Here is a 16,451-nt window from a genome sequence, read left to right as displayed (position 1 = left end):
AAAAAAAAAAAAATCAAATGACATAATTCATGTCAAATAGTCTGTACTAATTTCAACCATGTTACACTGCCATTTTAGTTTTATTTGTTTATCTTTTTTGAAACAGACTCTCACTGTGTCACCCCAGAATAGAGTGCCATGGCATCACAGCTCACAGTAACCTCAAATTCTTGGGCTCAAGTGATTCTCTTGTGTCAGCCTCCTAAGTAGCTGGGACTACAGGAGCTTGCCACAATGCCTGTGGCTGTTTGTTTGTTTGCAGTTTTTTGGCCAGGGCCAGGTTTGAACCCACCACCTCCAGTATATGGGGCTGGTGCCCTACTCCTTTGAGCCCAATGCCCGGCTATTTTTTTGTTGCAGTTGTCATTGTTGTTTAGCTGGCCCGGGCCGTGTTCAAACTCCCCAGCCTCAGTATATGTGGCCAACACTGAAACCACTGTGCTATGGGCACTAAGCCATAGTTTTTCTATTTTTAGTAGAGACAGAGTCTTGCTCTTGCTCAGGCTGGTCTTGCTCCTGAGTTCAAGCAATGCACTCAACTTGGACTCCCAGAGTGCTAAGATTACAGGCGTGAGCTACTAAGTCCAGCCAAACTGCATTTTTATAGAATAAAATAGTTAAATATTGGCAGCTTCATATTGTTCAACCTACCTGCATGCCTGGCATTAAATAGTTGATGTTCATTGACACCATAATAATTTCACCATAAAGGAAAATGAGAGACAAGTGGAACACAGAGGGTGACCTCATTCTGACATGCTCGGTGACAGTGAGAGGGTGACTGTGTGTGCATATACATGTGTGTGCATGCGCATGTGTGTACATAAAGTATGTGGGGGTTGAAGTTACTGCTACACAGATGGCAAGGCAGAGCAGCAGCCACCTTTGCAAACCCCTCCAGAGCAACATGCATGGTAGCAACCCCAGCCAGATTCCCAGGCTCTCTGTGTCACCCAAGCTGGGTGACAGATCTAGGAGTCAGCACCTGAAGCATCTCCAGATTCCCAATGGGTACCAGCCTCAAGTGAGAAACAACTTCCCTAAGAGCTACCAGGCAGTCCTACTGTGTCCCCCTCACACCAGCCCCCGGCTCTCTGGAAGTAAAAGGCTTGGGGTCAACCCAGATACCAGCAGAGACCCAAGGAGCCCAGGATAGTGTCCCTGCAGCACTGCCAGCCTCAACACTCACAACAAAGAGGGTGGAGTGCAGGGAGAGTAACCCCCCCATCTCCTCCCTCATTTCCCAGGCGTGGGACTGAGTAACTGGGCCAAAGGCCTCTAGAAGTTGGCTGTCCAGTAAGACAAGTGCTGTACTTATTAACAATATTAATAAGTTAAGAGAACAGGTCAGAAATAACATTCTGCTAATTCCATCTGAACGTAAAGGCAGCCAACAGCAAGGACACGCTCAGGGTAACCTCCAAGATCAGGAGCTCCTGCAGGGTCTGGGTCTACATGCACAGGATGTTGGCCAAGCTGAGGTAAGACCCCTACCTCCAGCCTTTTCTCTGGGGCTCCACCAGGCCTGGACAATGGGCAACTCCAGTGTACTGGGGTTGGGGGACACAGGGGACCCACTGGACAGAGGTACTAGACACTGCACCCCTTACTGAGCCCCCAAAGGCTATGAGTGTGACAGAGACCCCCAGGGGCTAGGAGCTGATCTCAAGCCCTCCTCTGGCTGGCCTCAAGAGACAGAAGGGCCAATTCTCAGTCATAACAAGCAGTGAGACCCAACATGAAGCTGCAAAACTGTCCCTGGAGCTTCATGAAATCCAGAGATACTCTTTAGGACAAGGGCCTGCATGACCCTTGACCTTCCAGATTCCAACCTGTCTTCAGGATGACCAGGTGTGCGGCATCATCCCGGACATAGGAGACAGCAGCGATGTCATGGATGGGCACCCTGAGGATGATGTCCTCCCCGTCCCTCCAGGCCAGCTTGACGTTGTAGGCAGACAGGCTGAGTACAGCATCGTGCTCCTGAGTCAAGTGTCCCGGAAGCTGGTGGGCTCTCTGGGAGGAACCACGGGCATCAGAAATGGCAGAGGTAGCTGTGGGCCAGCAGTGGGCTCTTGTCCTGGGAGCTCCAGGCTGGCCCATTTCACACATGTGAGCAGGGCTAAGTGAATAAGGTGAATACGGTTCCCCTCAGCACAGTGGTGCTTACTCCAAGGATACGAATGCATGCAACCATTTGGAGGATTCTTCTGGAACTGCCTTTAGATTCAGGCTTATGGTATGTGGTTTGGAATATCTTAAAAGTGTAAACTTTACAAATAGACCCAAACCATGTAGAGCAAGTCAGGAGAATAAAGTTAATGTTCAGACTGAAGAACAGTCTTTATATCCAGAATCAAGAGTACCCATAATGTGACAGGATTGGGTCATCCCTCACAGCTATGAAAGGAAGAGTAAGGGGACCAAGGGCTGGCGCAGGCCAAGGGATAGGATTACCTTTGCATTGTCTATGAAATGCAGGATTTCAGTCCTACTGGAGGGATTCAGGTATCCTGGTATAGACGTTAACTGACCTAAGTACTGAAAGAAAGTGAAGAAAAAAAATACCATAAGAAATGGAGGCTGAGCCAACACTACCATTGCCAAGGCAGAGAATGCAGACTGGGTGCCTGTGCTCGGGCCACCAGGCATCTCCATCCTGGCTCACATAAAAGCCCAGCTCTGGGAAATGAATGCTGGATTTTCACATAAATTTCCTGGCTGAGGACCACCTTCACCCATTTCCTACCATTCTGTATTCATGGTAGTCATCAAAAGTCCTGCAAAAGGCATCTCAAAATTAGTTTTGATAAGAACTGCACTCTGAAACAGGGATGGCTGCTGTTTTCTGGTCACTGTTGCGGAAACTGAAAACAATGGCACCGCACACAATCCCCCTAAAAACAAACTTCTATGAACTGCCATGGTCAACACAACTGAGAAATGAGCAAAAACAGAGAAATGAAGGGCTGTGGTGTGGTCTGAATGTGTCCCCCCAAAATCATGTGCTGAAAACTTAATCCCCAATATAACAATGTATACAGGTAGGACTTTTAAGAGATGATTAGGCCATGAAGGCTCTGCCATCTTGAGTGGATTAATGCTGTTATTCAGGGGGTGGATTTGTCATCATAGGAGTGGGCTCCTAATTAAAAGATGAGTTTTAATTCTCTCTTTCTCTTGCCCTTCCATTTTTCACCATGAAGGACACAACAAAAAGATCCTCACCAGTCCAAGGTCAAGGGGCTCCACTTGGTGAGGTAGATGTATGGAACAGAACACAGAACCAAGAGATGAACCCAGCTACTTACCGTTATTTGATCTTTGACAAGCCAGTTAAAAACATTCAGTGGGGAAAAGATTCCCTATTTAACAAATGGTGCTGGGTGAACTGGCTGGCAACCTGTAGAAGACTGAAACTGGACTCACACCTCTCACCATTAACTAGGATAAGACTCTCATTGATTAAAAATTTAAACTGAAGACATGAAACTATAAAAATACTAGAAGAAAGTGCAGGGGAAACTCTTGAAGAAATCGGCCTGGGAGAATATTTTATGAGGAGTACCCCTCAGGCAATTGAAGCAACATCAAAAATACATTACTGGGACCTGATCAAACTAAAAAGCTTCTGCACAGCCAAGAACACAGTAAGTAAAGTAAGCAGACAGCCCTCAGAATGGAAGAAGATATTTGCAGGTTACGTTTCTGACAAAGGTTTAATATCCAGAATCCATAGAGAACGCAAACGTATTAGCAAGAAAAGAATAAGTGATTCCATCTCAGGGTGGGCAAGGGACTTGAAGAGAAACTTCTGTGAAGAAGACAGGCGTACAGCCTACAGACACATGAAAAAATGTTCATCATCCTTAATCATCAGAGAAATGCAAATCAAAACTACTTTGAGATATCATCTAACTCCAGTAAGATTAGCCCACATCACAAAATCCCCAAACCAGAGATGTTGGCGTGGATCTGAAGAAAAGGGAACACTTCTACATTGCTGGGGGGAACACAAACTAATACATTCCTTTTGGAAAGACGTTTGGAGAACACTTAGAGAACTAAAAATAGACCTGCCATTCGGTCCTACAATTCCTCTATTAGGTATATATCCAGAAGACCAAAAATCACATTATAACAAAGATATTTTTATTGCAGCCCAATTCATAATTGCTAAGTCACAGAAGAAGCCCAAGTGCCCATCGACCCATGAATGGATAAATATATTATGGTATATGTACACCATGGACTATTATGCAGCCTTAAAGAAAGATGGAGACTTTACCTCTTACATGTTTACATAAATGGAGCTGGAACATATTCTTCTTAGCAGTATCTCAAGAATGGAAGAAAAAAGTATCCAATGCACTCAGTCTTCATAAGAAAGCTATAACCCAATTATAGCCCAAGGGGAAAGAGAAGGAGGGGGAGTAATTGGTGGGACCACACCTACGGTGCATCTTTTGAGGGTACAAGTGAAATTTACTAGGTGTAGAATATAAATGTCTTAACACAATAACTAAGAAAATACTGTAAAGGCTATGTTAACCAGTTTGATGAAAACATTTCAAACTGTATATAAAACCAGCACACTGTACCCCATGATTGCATTAATATACACAGCTATGATTTAATAAAAAAAAAAAAGTAAAGGGATAGAGAAAGCTATGTCATACTAATACTAATCAAAAGAAAGCTAGAGTAGCTGTATTAATTTCACACAAAACAGACTTCAGAGTAAGAAAATCAGGGATGAAGAGGGGCATTCTATAATGATAAACGGGTCAATTCTTGAGGAACACATCACAATCCTAAACATGCACACACCTAACAACGGAGCATCAAAGTATGTGAGGCAAAAACTGATAGAATTGCAAAGAAAAATTTCTGTTATTATACAGAAAGACAAATCTACTACTATAGTTTGAGATTCCAACTCTCTATATCAGAAATGGACAGATCCTGCAGGCAGAAAATCTGTAAGGACATGGTTAAACTGAACTGGATCTAATGAACATCTTTAGACCACTTCATCCAACAACAGCAGAATACACATTCTCCTCAAACTCACATCAAACATTTACCAAGAAAGACCATTTACGGGCAAAAACACACCAAACAAATTCCAAAGAATACAAACTATACATCTGCTCTCAGATCATAATGGAATTCCTCAAAAGACCCAACAAGCCAAAATTCACACAAGGAGAGACAGACAATTTGAAATTCTCCAGTGGAAAAGCAGAGGTCAGCACTGCTCCCAAAGACTCCATGATGCAGGACAAGTGGTCCCCGTATCAGGCCCCACCTGGCTCCTACAGAAACTGGATGCATCATGACGAATGACAGTGGACTACCACAAATTAAAAGTAAATGGAATCTTTATTCAAATCGCTAAACACATTCGTGGATGCAGGGTTTGCAGCACGGCCACATTAAATGCTTCTTTCCAAAACCTATGAGGAACCGCTCACATTCATGTGGGATAGACAACAGTACACATTCACATTCAAGCGCTGGTCTCAGCCCAGGACTGTACTAAGAGCATCAGCTGCAGCAGCTGCCCAGACACACCTGCCTGGAGCGCTGTGCTGTAGCCTGTCACTGGCTTACACCTATGGCCTCAGATAGGGTTCCCAATGCACAGCTGACAAAGGAGAAGGCCCATGCTTGGTTCCCGTACTTGGGGACAAGGCACTGCAGAACAGCCCTTCACAGCAACAGACCTGCCAGCAGGACACCAATTCTGAGGTTCCAAGGCATCATCCTCCCTCGAGTAAACCACCCAGCTGCTCAGTAGCCGCCTGAATGCAGTAGGACTCCGTTGACCGTGCAATAGGAAACAGTTTTCTGCTGAGAACTGGCACATATGCCAGATATGAGTTTGCCTCTCCTGCCTGCATAATCTGCCTGCCCACTTTCCACTCTCAGGGAAAGTCCGATCTCTGTTATGAGATGACACATAACTTCATCTTGACTCAAGAGACTTGCTTGTGCTAAAGGAGGTACCGCAAGAGGCACATGATGATGGAATTCCATGATCCTATCAAATAACTGACCGTCCCAGAGCTGCCATTAGGCCGAGTGGTAGACGGCTTGTAGCAGGCACAGCTGTGAGACCAGCTGGGCAATGACACCCTGGAAGGATCCTCCCTTTCCTTCAAAATGCAGTACGCATCTACACAGTTGTCACTACATGGTGCTATGTCCCCAGCTGGTAGAACATTGCCTCAGGAACCACTGAAGTTTTTCTGAAAGGTTTCCAGAAATTATGACTGAGGGACTTTGGAGAAGTTGAGTCTGGATGATATGAACTTCAGGCAAGGAACAAGTACATGGGGACACACAGGACAGAGTGTAGCACACACTGTGATATCCCACTCAGATGCCCCTGAGTGTGGGCGCTCAGAGTGTGGGTGGATAAAATCCCCGCTGTATCTGTCTTCACAGAGCTGCACATCCCAGGCATTGATCAGGTTGGAGGTGACCCCTGAGCCTACAATTTTCATGTACCTCTTTCCTCTGCTCTACCCTGCCTCCTTCACTCTTCTCCTGAGCACACCCTCAACAGATCAGTAAAACATGATCTCCAGTTTCAACTTCTGCTGCTGAAGACAACTACAAACAAAAAGGCCAATGACAGACTTGGAAAAAATACATGCAGGTAACTTCACAGCAAAGGGCTAACTTACCTGACATACTGAGAGCTACAGTGAACATGTCAGAAAAGAAGCAACAAAAAGAAAAAATGGGCAATGGGGCAGGGTGCAGTGGCTTACACCTATGATCTTGGCACTCTGGGAGGCCAGGGGCAGGGAATTATTTGAGCCCAGGAGTTTGAGGTTGCAAGTGAGCTGTGACAATGCCACTGCACTCTACTGGGGCCACAGACTGAGATTCTGCCTCAAGGAAGAAGCAAAAAAAAGGCAATGGATCCAGAAAGATAGTTTGAAAGACAGCCAACTCTTGACCATTTGAAAAGATATTTATTCATCCTCACTTATAAGTGCAAACTGTAAAATAAAACATTTAATGACTATCAGTTTGGCAAAGATCAGAAAGTCTCAACATATATGGTGTTGTTCCTTGGAGTGTGGAGAAACAAGTACAGTTGTCCCTCAGTATCTGTGGGGAAATGGTTCCAGGACCCTGAGGATACCAAAATCTGCAGATTGTCTCCAGTGCCTTATCCAAAATGGTGTAGTGTTTTGTTTTGTTTTGTTTTTGAGACAGAGCCTCAAGCTGTCCCCCTGGGTAGAGTTCTGTGGCATCACAGCTCACAGCAACCTCCAACTCCTGGGCTCAAGCGAGTCTCCTGCCTCAGCCTGCCAAGTAGCTGGGACCACAGGCGCCCACCACAACGCCCGGCTATTTTTCAGTTGCAGCCATCATTGTTGTTTTGGCAGGCCCAGGCTAGATTCGAACCCGCCACCTTAGGTGTATGTGGCTGGAGCCTTAGCCACCAGAGTCACAGGCGCTGACCCAAAATGGTGTAGTATTTACAGATAACCTACACTCATTCTTTCTTGTAACAGGCATGTGTCATTTAATGACACAGACACATTCTGAGAAAAGCATCCTTAGTTAAGTTCATTGCTAACTGAACATTGCAGAGTGCTCTTACAGAAACCTATACACACAGCATCCTGTGCACCAGGCTGTGTGGTATGGCCCATGCTCCCAGGCTGTACCCCTGCACAGCATGTCACTACATTGTATACTGTAGGCAGCTGTGACATGATGGTAAGTTTGTGTCTAAACTTAGAAAAGGTAACAAGTCATACTATAGCATTACAAAGGCTACATCACTAGGTGACAGGAATTTTTTTTTTTTTTGAGACAGAGTCTCAGTTTGTTGCCCTGGGTAGAGTGCCATGGAGTCATAGCTCACAGCCACCTCAACCTCTTGGGCTCAAGCAATCCTCTTGCCTCCGCCTCTTGAGTAGCTGGAGACTACAGGAAGCCACCACAATGCCTGGCTGTTTTTAGAGACAAGGTCTCACTCTTCCTTAGGCTAGTCTTGAACTCCTGAACTCAAGCAATCTACCTGCCTTTGCCTTCCAGAGTGGTAGGATTACAGGCATGAGCTGTAATGAGCACCTGCCCTTTTCCAGAATATTTTTGATCCATAGTTGGTTCAATCCGCAGATGCAGAACCTACAGATATGGAGGGCTGACTGAACTCTCATAGACAACAATGGTATCTATTGGCTTAAATTTCCTCTCTGAAGTACAATTTACAGATGTCTATCATATTAAAAAGTAACCTAGCCTTAGAGTATACAGAAATACCACTTCTGAAATTTATCCTATAGGTATAGTACAATGTATATAATAGTTGAAAATAAATTAAATAGGTATTAATAGATCATTGGTTATGAAACTAAGAGATTGGCTCGGTGCCTGTGGCTCAAGTGGCTAAGGCACCAGCCACATACATCTAAGGTGGCAGGTTCAAATCCAGCCCGGGCCCACCAAACAACAATGACTACTGCAACCAAAAAATAGCCAGGCGTTGTGGCGGGCGCCTGTGGTCCCAGCTACTTGGGAGGCGGAGGCAGGAGACTCGCTTGAGCCCAGGAGTTGGAGGTTGCTGTGGGCTGTGATGCCACAGCACTCTACCTAGGGGGACAGCTTAAGGCTCTGTCTCAAAAAAAAAAAAAAAAAAAAAAAAACTAGGAGATTAACAATCAGACCCAAATAAGAGAAAAAATTAAATTCAAGAAAGAGGGTGGGGATTCAGTAAGATCCCAGCCAATGTGTACAATGTATGGATATATAGCACACTCCCTGGGTACAGACACAGGTACAACTCAGACTTAACCTTATATGTGTAAATTATATAATCTAATGGTTTGTACCATCATATTAATCTGAAATTTAAAAAATAGATCATTAAATAAAATATGGTATAGATATGCAAATGAATACTCTACAGCCATTAAAATGGATGAGGTGGCTTTATATGTCCTAATGTGCACACTCAAGACGTATTTTTTACTGCGAAATGCAAGACACAAACAGTGCACACTACGTAATCCCCTGGGAAACAAATGAATGTGTATACTTGTATATGGACAGACTATCTGTGTAAGAGGGCACGAGAAGCTGGCATCAAACAATTCCTTCCACAGAGGGAGCTCATGACTTCTTTTAACCTAGAATTTCTCTGTACCATTTCAACTTTGTACCACGTACATAAATTACATATTCAACTAAATGTTTTGTTTTGTTTTGAGACACAATCTTGCTCTATTGAGTAGCCTAGAGCGCCATGGTGTCAGCCTAGCTCTCAGCAACCTCAAACTCCTGCATTAAAGAAATCTTCCTGTCTCAATTTCTCAAATAGCTGGGACTATAGGCACCCACCACAACAACGCTCTGCTAATTTTTCTACTGTCAGTAGAGATGGGGTTGCACTTACCAAGGCTGGTCTTCAATTCCTGAACTCAAGGGATTCTCCCACCTTGGCCTTCCAGAGTGCCAGGATTACAGGCATGAGTGACCATACCTGACCTCAACTAAATATTCCTTAAATAATAATAAATCTAACCAAGAACGTTCTTGGATTTAGTATCACAGTTGTGATTAATAACCCGTTGCCTCCCCTAGAATTAAAACTGCACAGCAAGCCTGGTTTGAGTCTATTCACACAGTAGCCGGACAACTAAGGGGCCTACAGGAAGCCCCACCCATGCTGCACCCCTGTGCTGGGGCAAATGTCTTCAACTTCATGAAGGTTTTGTGAAGATTAAATGAGAAATATGGATTAAAAATATTCACAGTGCTGCTGCACAAAGTAAGCATTCCAAAAACAGAAGCTAATATCAAATTCCTCTAAACTTTGTTTTATTAATGTTCACTCTAAATACAAACTACTTTCCATGAAGAACCACACTGGAGTATATGGGATTAAATGATTCCTCACTACTGGATTTTGTTGTCATCATTTTTATTTTATCAGAGTAATAAATGTACAAACGAATGTAAATAGGCAAATAGTCCAAAGAACTGCCTAACAATCTCCTGGGCTAATCAGGACAACCCTATAAACCACTTCTAGGAGGCAGTCACACTGGAGTCTTCTGTGTCTTCTGGCATCTAGGGCCATTTTTCCAAGTAATACGTTTATACTGTTATTGCCTGATTTATCAATTTAAGACATTATTCATTGACTTCCAATTATATCACCACTCCTACTTCCTCTTCCTTTTTTCTTACTATTTACATAAATTTTAACTTAATCATTACTTAGTACTTAAATCATTTTGTTACCCACATTCTATCATACTGATGTGCCAAATAGTAGTGAAATTATAATTTTGTTTATAAGCAACCTTTTCTTTCTTTATAGTTAAACTTTTTTTTATTCTAAGATAATTGTAAATTCACATACTATGTGTAAGAAACAACACAGGGAAATCCATTATACCTTTTACTCTGTTACCCCCAAAGGGAATGTCTTGTAGCACGGTAGCACATCACACCAAGACATGGACACTGACAGTCAAGACTCAGAACACCGATCACAGGGATCCCTCCTGCTGCCCTGACATGGGCATACCCACTGCCCTCTACCTCCAGCACACCCTAATCAGTTCTCCATTTCAGTAATTGTGTCATTTCAAAAATATTACATGAAAGGGATCACACAGGATATGACCTCTTGGAATAGCTTTTTTCACTTGGCATAATTTTCTGAAGATCCATCCAGTTTACTGCGTGTTATCAGCAGCTCACTCCTTTTCATTACTGAGCAGTCTTCCATGGTTAGAACAAGCCTCATTTTGTTTAACCTTTTACCCACCAAAAGACACTGATTTGGGGGCTGTTTCCAGTTTGGGGCTATTACAAATAAAACTGCCTTGAATATTCACATCGAAGTTTTCATGTGAACATGAATTTTCATTTCCCTGGGATAAATGCCTAGGAGCACAACTGCCAACTTATACAGCCAAGTGGATGCTGTTTTAAAGAAACTGCCGAGGGGAGAAGGGCGGCTGGTGGTGGGAGGGTGACTGGAAAGATCACCTATATGGTCTGTCTAACAAAAGTACAAGTGAACTTTTCTAGAACTAGAGTATAAATGTTCTGACACAATGACTAAGTAAATGACATGAAATCTATGTTAACTAGCTTGATGAAAGTATTTCAAATTGTATATGAAAACACTACACTGTACCCCATGTTTGCATTATTGTATACAGCTATCATTTAATTAAAAAAATAAAAAAGAAAAGAAAAAAAATTAAAGAAAGAAACTGCCAAACTGTTTTCCAGAGTGACTATACCATTTATATTCTCACCAGCAAAAGGAGGAAGGGCCCAGTTCCTCTAAATCCTTGCCAGCATTTCATATTCTTTTTATTTTAGTCAGTTAGGTGTGTAGTGACAGCTCGCTGTGGTTTCAACTGGCATTTCCCCAATACTAACAATGTTGAACATCTTTTCATGTGCTTAACTGCCATATCCTCTTCAGTAAAACATCTCTCCCTATCTTTGCCCATGTTCTGAAATGGATCATTTTCTTTTCAGATTGGATTGTTTGCTTTTTTTACTGTTGAGTTTTGAGAATTCTTTATACATTCTAAATACTAGCCCTTTGTCGGATATGTGGTTTGCAAATACTTCCTTTCAGTCTGCAGGTTACTTCTCATCCTCTTGTAGAGCAAAGGTTTTAAGATTTGAGGAAGTCCAAGTGTTTTATCAGTTTTTCCTCTTATGTACTTTTTTAATGTTAGAGCTAAGAACTCTTCACCTTTGCCCTACACATCTTTTAGATTTTCTGGGATTTTTTTTTCCTAGTTATAGTTTTACATTTAAGCCCATGATCTATTTTGAGTTAATTTTTGTATAAGGTATGAGGTTGAAGGCCAGGTCAAGTTTTCCCTAAGGAGGTCCAATTGTTCGAGCATCATTGTTGAGACGCTATCCTTCCTCCACTGAACTGCTTTTGCATCTTCCTCAAGTATCAGCTGGGTATATTTGCATGGATCTGTTTCTGGATTCACAATTCTTCTCTGATCTCTGTGCAGATACCACACAAACTTGATTGCAGTAGCAATAAAATGTAGCTATATACTATTTTAATTCTTCAGAAGCCGCTCATAATATCCTTCTACCCAAACATACAATCTGTACTTTGCTTTCTCAGAGCTTTTGCAGTTATTTTCTTAGATGCCTGTCCTGGAACTTCGCTTTTCTGTCATCCTGGTAATTATCTTTGTTCTTTTTTGTGCTAGACTCCTGGAGCTCTGAACCTGTATTTTCGTTTTGTTTTGTTTTGTTCTTTTGCAGTTTGGCAGGGCTGGGTTTGAACCAGCCACCCTCGGTATATGGGTCTGGCGCCCTACTCACTGAGCCATAGGTGCCACCCTGAACCTGTATTTTCCTTCTTCTTGGTCTGCCGTATGTTTTGATATAGAACATCCTCTAATAACCATGAGTTCAGGTTTTAGAGACCTGATTTTCTAGTCATCATGACAGGAGCCCTTTAGTGCAGAAAGTCCATCTGTTAATTCTGCAAAATGTTCTTCCTGTATTGTTTTAATAATTTCCTCTCATTCCTTTTCTCTATACTTCTTAGTCATACACTGGGCTCTTTCCTCCATGCTTTCTACTTATAAGCCAGATGCTGAACCTCACGGATAGATCCTCTAATTTCCTGGTTTCTCTTTTTTATCTTTTGCTAACTAATTTTGTCATTTGTTAATTTTCCTGGGAGATTTTCTTAATTTTTATCTTTCAACCCTCTGTTAAATTTGTTAAGATACATAATTAACATAATATACTTTTCATTCCAAAATCTCTTCCCTTCACCTTTTCTTTATTTGAAAGCAGAATCCTTGGTTTGGCACCCATAGCTCAGTGGTGAGGGTGCCGGCCACAGTGACAACTACAACAAAAAAATTGCCAAGCATTGTGGCAGATGCCTGTAGTCCCAGCTACTTGGAAGGCTGAGGCAAGAGAATTCCTTAAGTCCAAGAGTTTGAGGTTGCTATGAGCTCTGACACCACGGCACTCTACCGAGGGCAACATACTAAGACTCTGTCTCAGAAAAAAAAAAAAAGAGAGAGAGAGAGAGCGCAGAATCCTGTCATGTTATCATTAAGAATATGTCCTCTTTTATTATTCTGAAAAATAATATACGGTAGCTCAAGCCTGTAATCTAAGTACTCTGGGAGGCTGAGGCAGGTAGACTGCTTGAGCTCAGGAGTTCAAGACCAGCCTGAGCAAGAGTAAGACCCCATCTCTAAAAATAATCAGGCATTGTAGGGGGCACCTATAACCCCAGCTACTTGGGAGGCTGAGGCAAGAGAATCGCTTAAGCCCAAGAGTTTGAGGTTGCTGTGAGCACTCTACTGAGGGCAACCAAGTGAGACTTTGCCTCAAAAAAAAAATTTTTTTTAAATATATACATTTTAAAATTCCTTCCTCTATTTTCTACATCCTTGCTATTTCATTTGTGTTTATTTTTTGTGTTTGTCTTGCGTTCTATCTTTAGGTTGCAACTTTACCTCAAATGCATACTTATCCTTAGTTCCCTATGTTTAAAAAGAGGAGCTCTGAAAAGCTGACAGAAGCTGGGTGCCTGGCAGGAGTCCCAACTGTCAGGATTTATTTAGGCTGGTTGAATGGTAATCCCCAGGGCTAGTATGGGCTGCTCAACTTCCACACTAAGCTTCCAAGAAGTCCCTTGTGGGAGACACCAGGGTGTAGACGTTCTGGAAGCCTGACTGAGGAAAGGGCACAGAATTCTCATGATTCCACTTATGGGCTTTGACTTAACTTTCTTGTGCATCAGCCTGGGTCTTCCCCCACCCACCCCTGTGTCAGGTGTCATCATGTCCAAAGCTCTCCACCTCCCAGTGTGGTGGTGGTAGACTCATCATCTGGCTGGGCCAAGTGAAAGCGCAAATCCTTCCTGTGGATCTTCAGACGTTCACCTATTTCTACAACTCACAGAAAGGGAATAAGGAGGATAACCTCAATTGGCCAGAGGCAAGAGAAAGGGGGAGATTCCACCCAGAAGACAAAATATAATATCATTCCAACTTTTTCTGGCTTTTCTGGGATTCTTCATTTCAGAGAACTCCAAGAAGGTAGGTGAAAGGTTCAGATCTGGCTGTACTGGCTCTCAGGCTTCTCACCTTCATTGCTTTCCTTCTTCTAAGTTTATGAATCACCCATATCCACTACTGTCTCCTTTCCATTCTCTCTGATCGTGGGTTTATGCCTTATTTACTTTTGTTTCAGGCAAGGTACTAAAAATTAACTCATGCACATCACAAGACTGATGCATAGTATTCTAGGCACAGGCCTTTGAGACACCACAACAGGTTTCAAACACATGGTCTGAATCAGGACCCAGGTCCTAGGCTGTGACTGTGACACTCACAACCACCCATGACCTTGACCAAGTAACTCTTTTCATCTGCAAACTAAAGGAGACATGAGTTTTCTTCCAGCCCTGCAACCCTATTCTGGTAGAGCAGCACATGCTGTCTGCATGGCCAGGCCTTAAAGAGAGAGAGGGTGACATGCTACTGCAGAAAGAACCAGAAACTGGGGTTAGAAGACAGCAGCCTGGGGCTTGGGTTTTCTAGTTATGAGATGTATCACCATAGGCAAGACAAGGGTGTTTGTGTGTCAGTGTCTCATAGACTCAGAGTGTTTGATGGGTACAAACACAATCTTTGCTGTCGTTTGATAGGCTCATCCTGTGGCCCATGACGACTTACCTTTACCTCCTTCTCAATATAGTCGCTCAGCAGTCTGTCTGGCTCGACGCGCTCAGGCAATGACAGCACCACAGTGTGCAGAGGGCGCCTCTCTGTCACCTTCTCATGGGCTTTCTTATCTCTACTCTTTTCACCTTTTAGGAATACTCGTTTAAATGGCGACACAATTCCAGGCTGCAGGCAGAAATGGCAATGATTGGAGTTCATTATTTACAAAAGCTTTGTGTTGTACCTACAGCGAACAAACAGAAGCAGCCAAAACCATCACCACAGTCCCCATGCAAACAGGGGTTGGCAAATGCCAGACCTGGGAGAAAGGTGCTAAGAACACACAAGCCTGAGGAACCTGGGTTCCACAGCCACCACACAAGCTGGCAGGGTGTCTGGCATGCAGGGGCCTTGTTCTTCACCTATTCCTAGGACGCACAGAAGGGGATAACCTTAGCTGGTGAGAAGGCAACAAAAAGGGGGAGATTCCACCCAGAAGACAAAACATAACATCACTCCCACTCTTCTGGGATACTTCATTTCAGAGAACTCTGAGATGATTGGTGTGGCCAGTGCTGGCATCAACAAGGAACAGTCTCAATGGCCTAGGTTGGGCACATTCTATAGAAGGATGTTTCTTAATGACTCATATGCTTTTTATGCGATTCCTCCCCCTCCACCAGCCCCCATGCCTCTGAAAGCTGATGGTTTGAACATCAAATACCAAAAAAGATCAACAGGAGAGAAGCCACGATCAGCAACTGCCCACCTCCCAACTCTGATGACCTTACACCTAGCCAGCATCTAAAGAGGGTTCTGAAGGCTTAATCCTATCAGCAAAGCCAATTTAAAGAGCAAGAGATGGAGGGTAACAGACAGCCTTGCTTTCCTTCACAATGACTCAGTCACAAAGCAATCTCTAGTTATGCTGACCGATCACACTGCAGGCACTGTTTCCAGTCAGCCCAAGGAACACAAACCCAAAGAGAACAAGACACTGATGGGAAGCCTCAGTGGAGCAACATCACAAACACAGGCCTGCCATGACCAATGTTTGTGACCTAAGTTAGAGCACAAACATATTCCTCTACCATTTTCTCCATTAACTCTTGACAATAACTCAGGGAAGAGATGATCACACTCCTTCTGCAGTTCACCTGCCAGAACTGGGTAACCCAGAGCCTAGAGAGTAGCTGAGACCCCCAGAGCAGGCTCCAATCAGAACCCCCTCATTACCAAACACGTACAGAAACAAACCAAATAGATCTACATCTACATAAATCAATATCAAAACTTCTCATTTCCACCTCTCCCCTGCATATGGGAAATCCAGCCATATACCAAGTCCTGGTGTCACAGAACTTGTGGGCCCATGAGGACACACCATCAAACCCACTGATCTCACATGCAGACAATGGTGGGGAAGTCTGAGCTATTTAGTAACTACTCCTGACAAAGGCAGGAGCTGGTCACCCAGCCCCTCAGCCTTGCAGCTGGCCCCGTAACCTGGATGGGGTCCACCCCTGCCCTGCACAGCCCCTCCCCATCACTTACAAACACACTCAAGTCTCCAGCATTAGAGAGAAAAGTAAATAACAAAGCCCACCCCAAATAAAACAAAGCAAGACCCTGACATTTCTCCTGACCCTGCTCCTCCTAACAGCCAAGGCTGAGTGTTCTGTGCTCTCAGGTTCACTTTTTTTTTTTTTTTTTTTTTTT

At 43.5% G+C, this 16,451-nt stretch overlaps 1 protein-coding gene across 4 annotated transcripts in view; it reads right to left on the bottom strand.

Annotated features, from left to right (window-relative positions):
• Positions 1-16,451, bottom strand: part of CCM2 (CCM2 scaffolding protein) — a 56,407-nt gene that overhangs the window by 11,724 nt on the left and 28,232 nt on the right. For 3 of the 4 annotated variants that reach the window (XM_012809986.2, XM_023517715.1, XM_023517714.1), the window contains exons 2-4: positions 14,745-14,918; positions 2,458-2,541; positions 1,833-2,016 (exon numbers count right to left, since the gene is read on the bottom strand). In XM_012809986.2, the coding sequence (XP_012665440.1) occupies positions 1,833-2,016; positions 2,458-2,541; positions 14,745-14,918 (442 nt within the window). The remainder of the gene's footprint in view (positions 1-1,832; positions 2,017-2,457; positions 2,542-14,744; positions 14,919-16,451) is intronic. The other variant, XM_012809987.2, reaches the window with a different exon arrangement.

This window comes from Otolemur garnettii, unplaced genomic scaffold (assembly GCF_000181295.1).
Source record: "Otolemur garnettii isolate 467f Iridium unplaced genomic scaffold, OtoGar3 scaffold00119, whole genome shotgun sequence".
Taxonomy (NCBI): domain Eukaryota; kingdom Metazoa; phylum Chordata; class Mammalia; order Primates; family Galagidae; genus Otolemur; species Otolemur garnettii.
The sequence above is the reverse complement of the archived record's forward strand: the minus strand, read 5'-3'. Positions and strand labels throughout refer to the sequence as shown.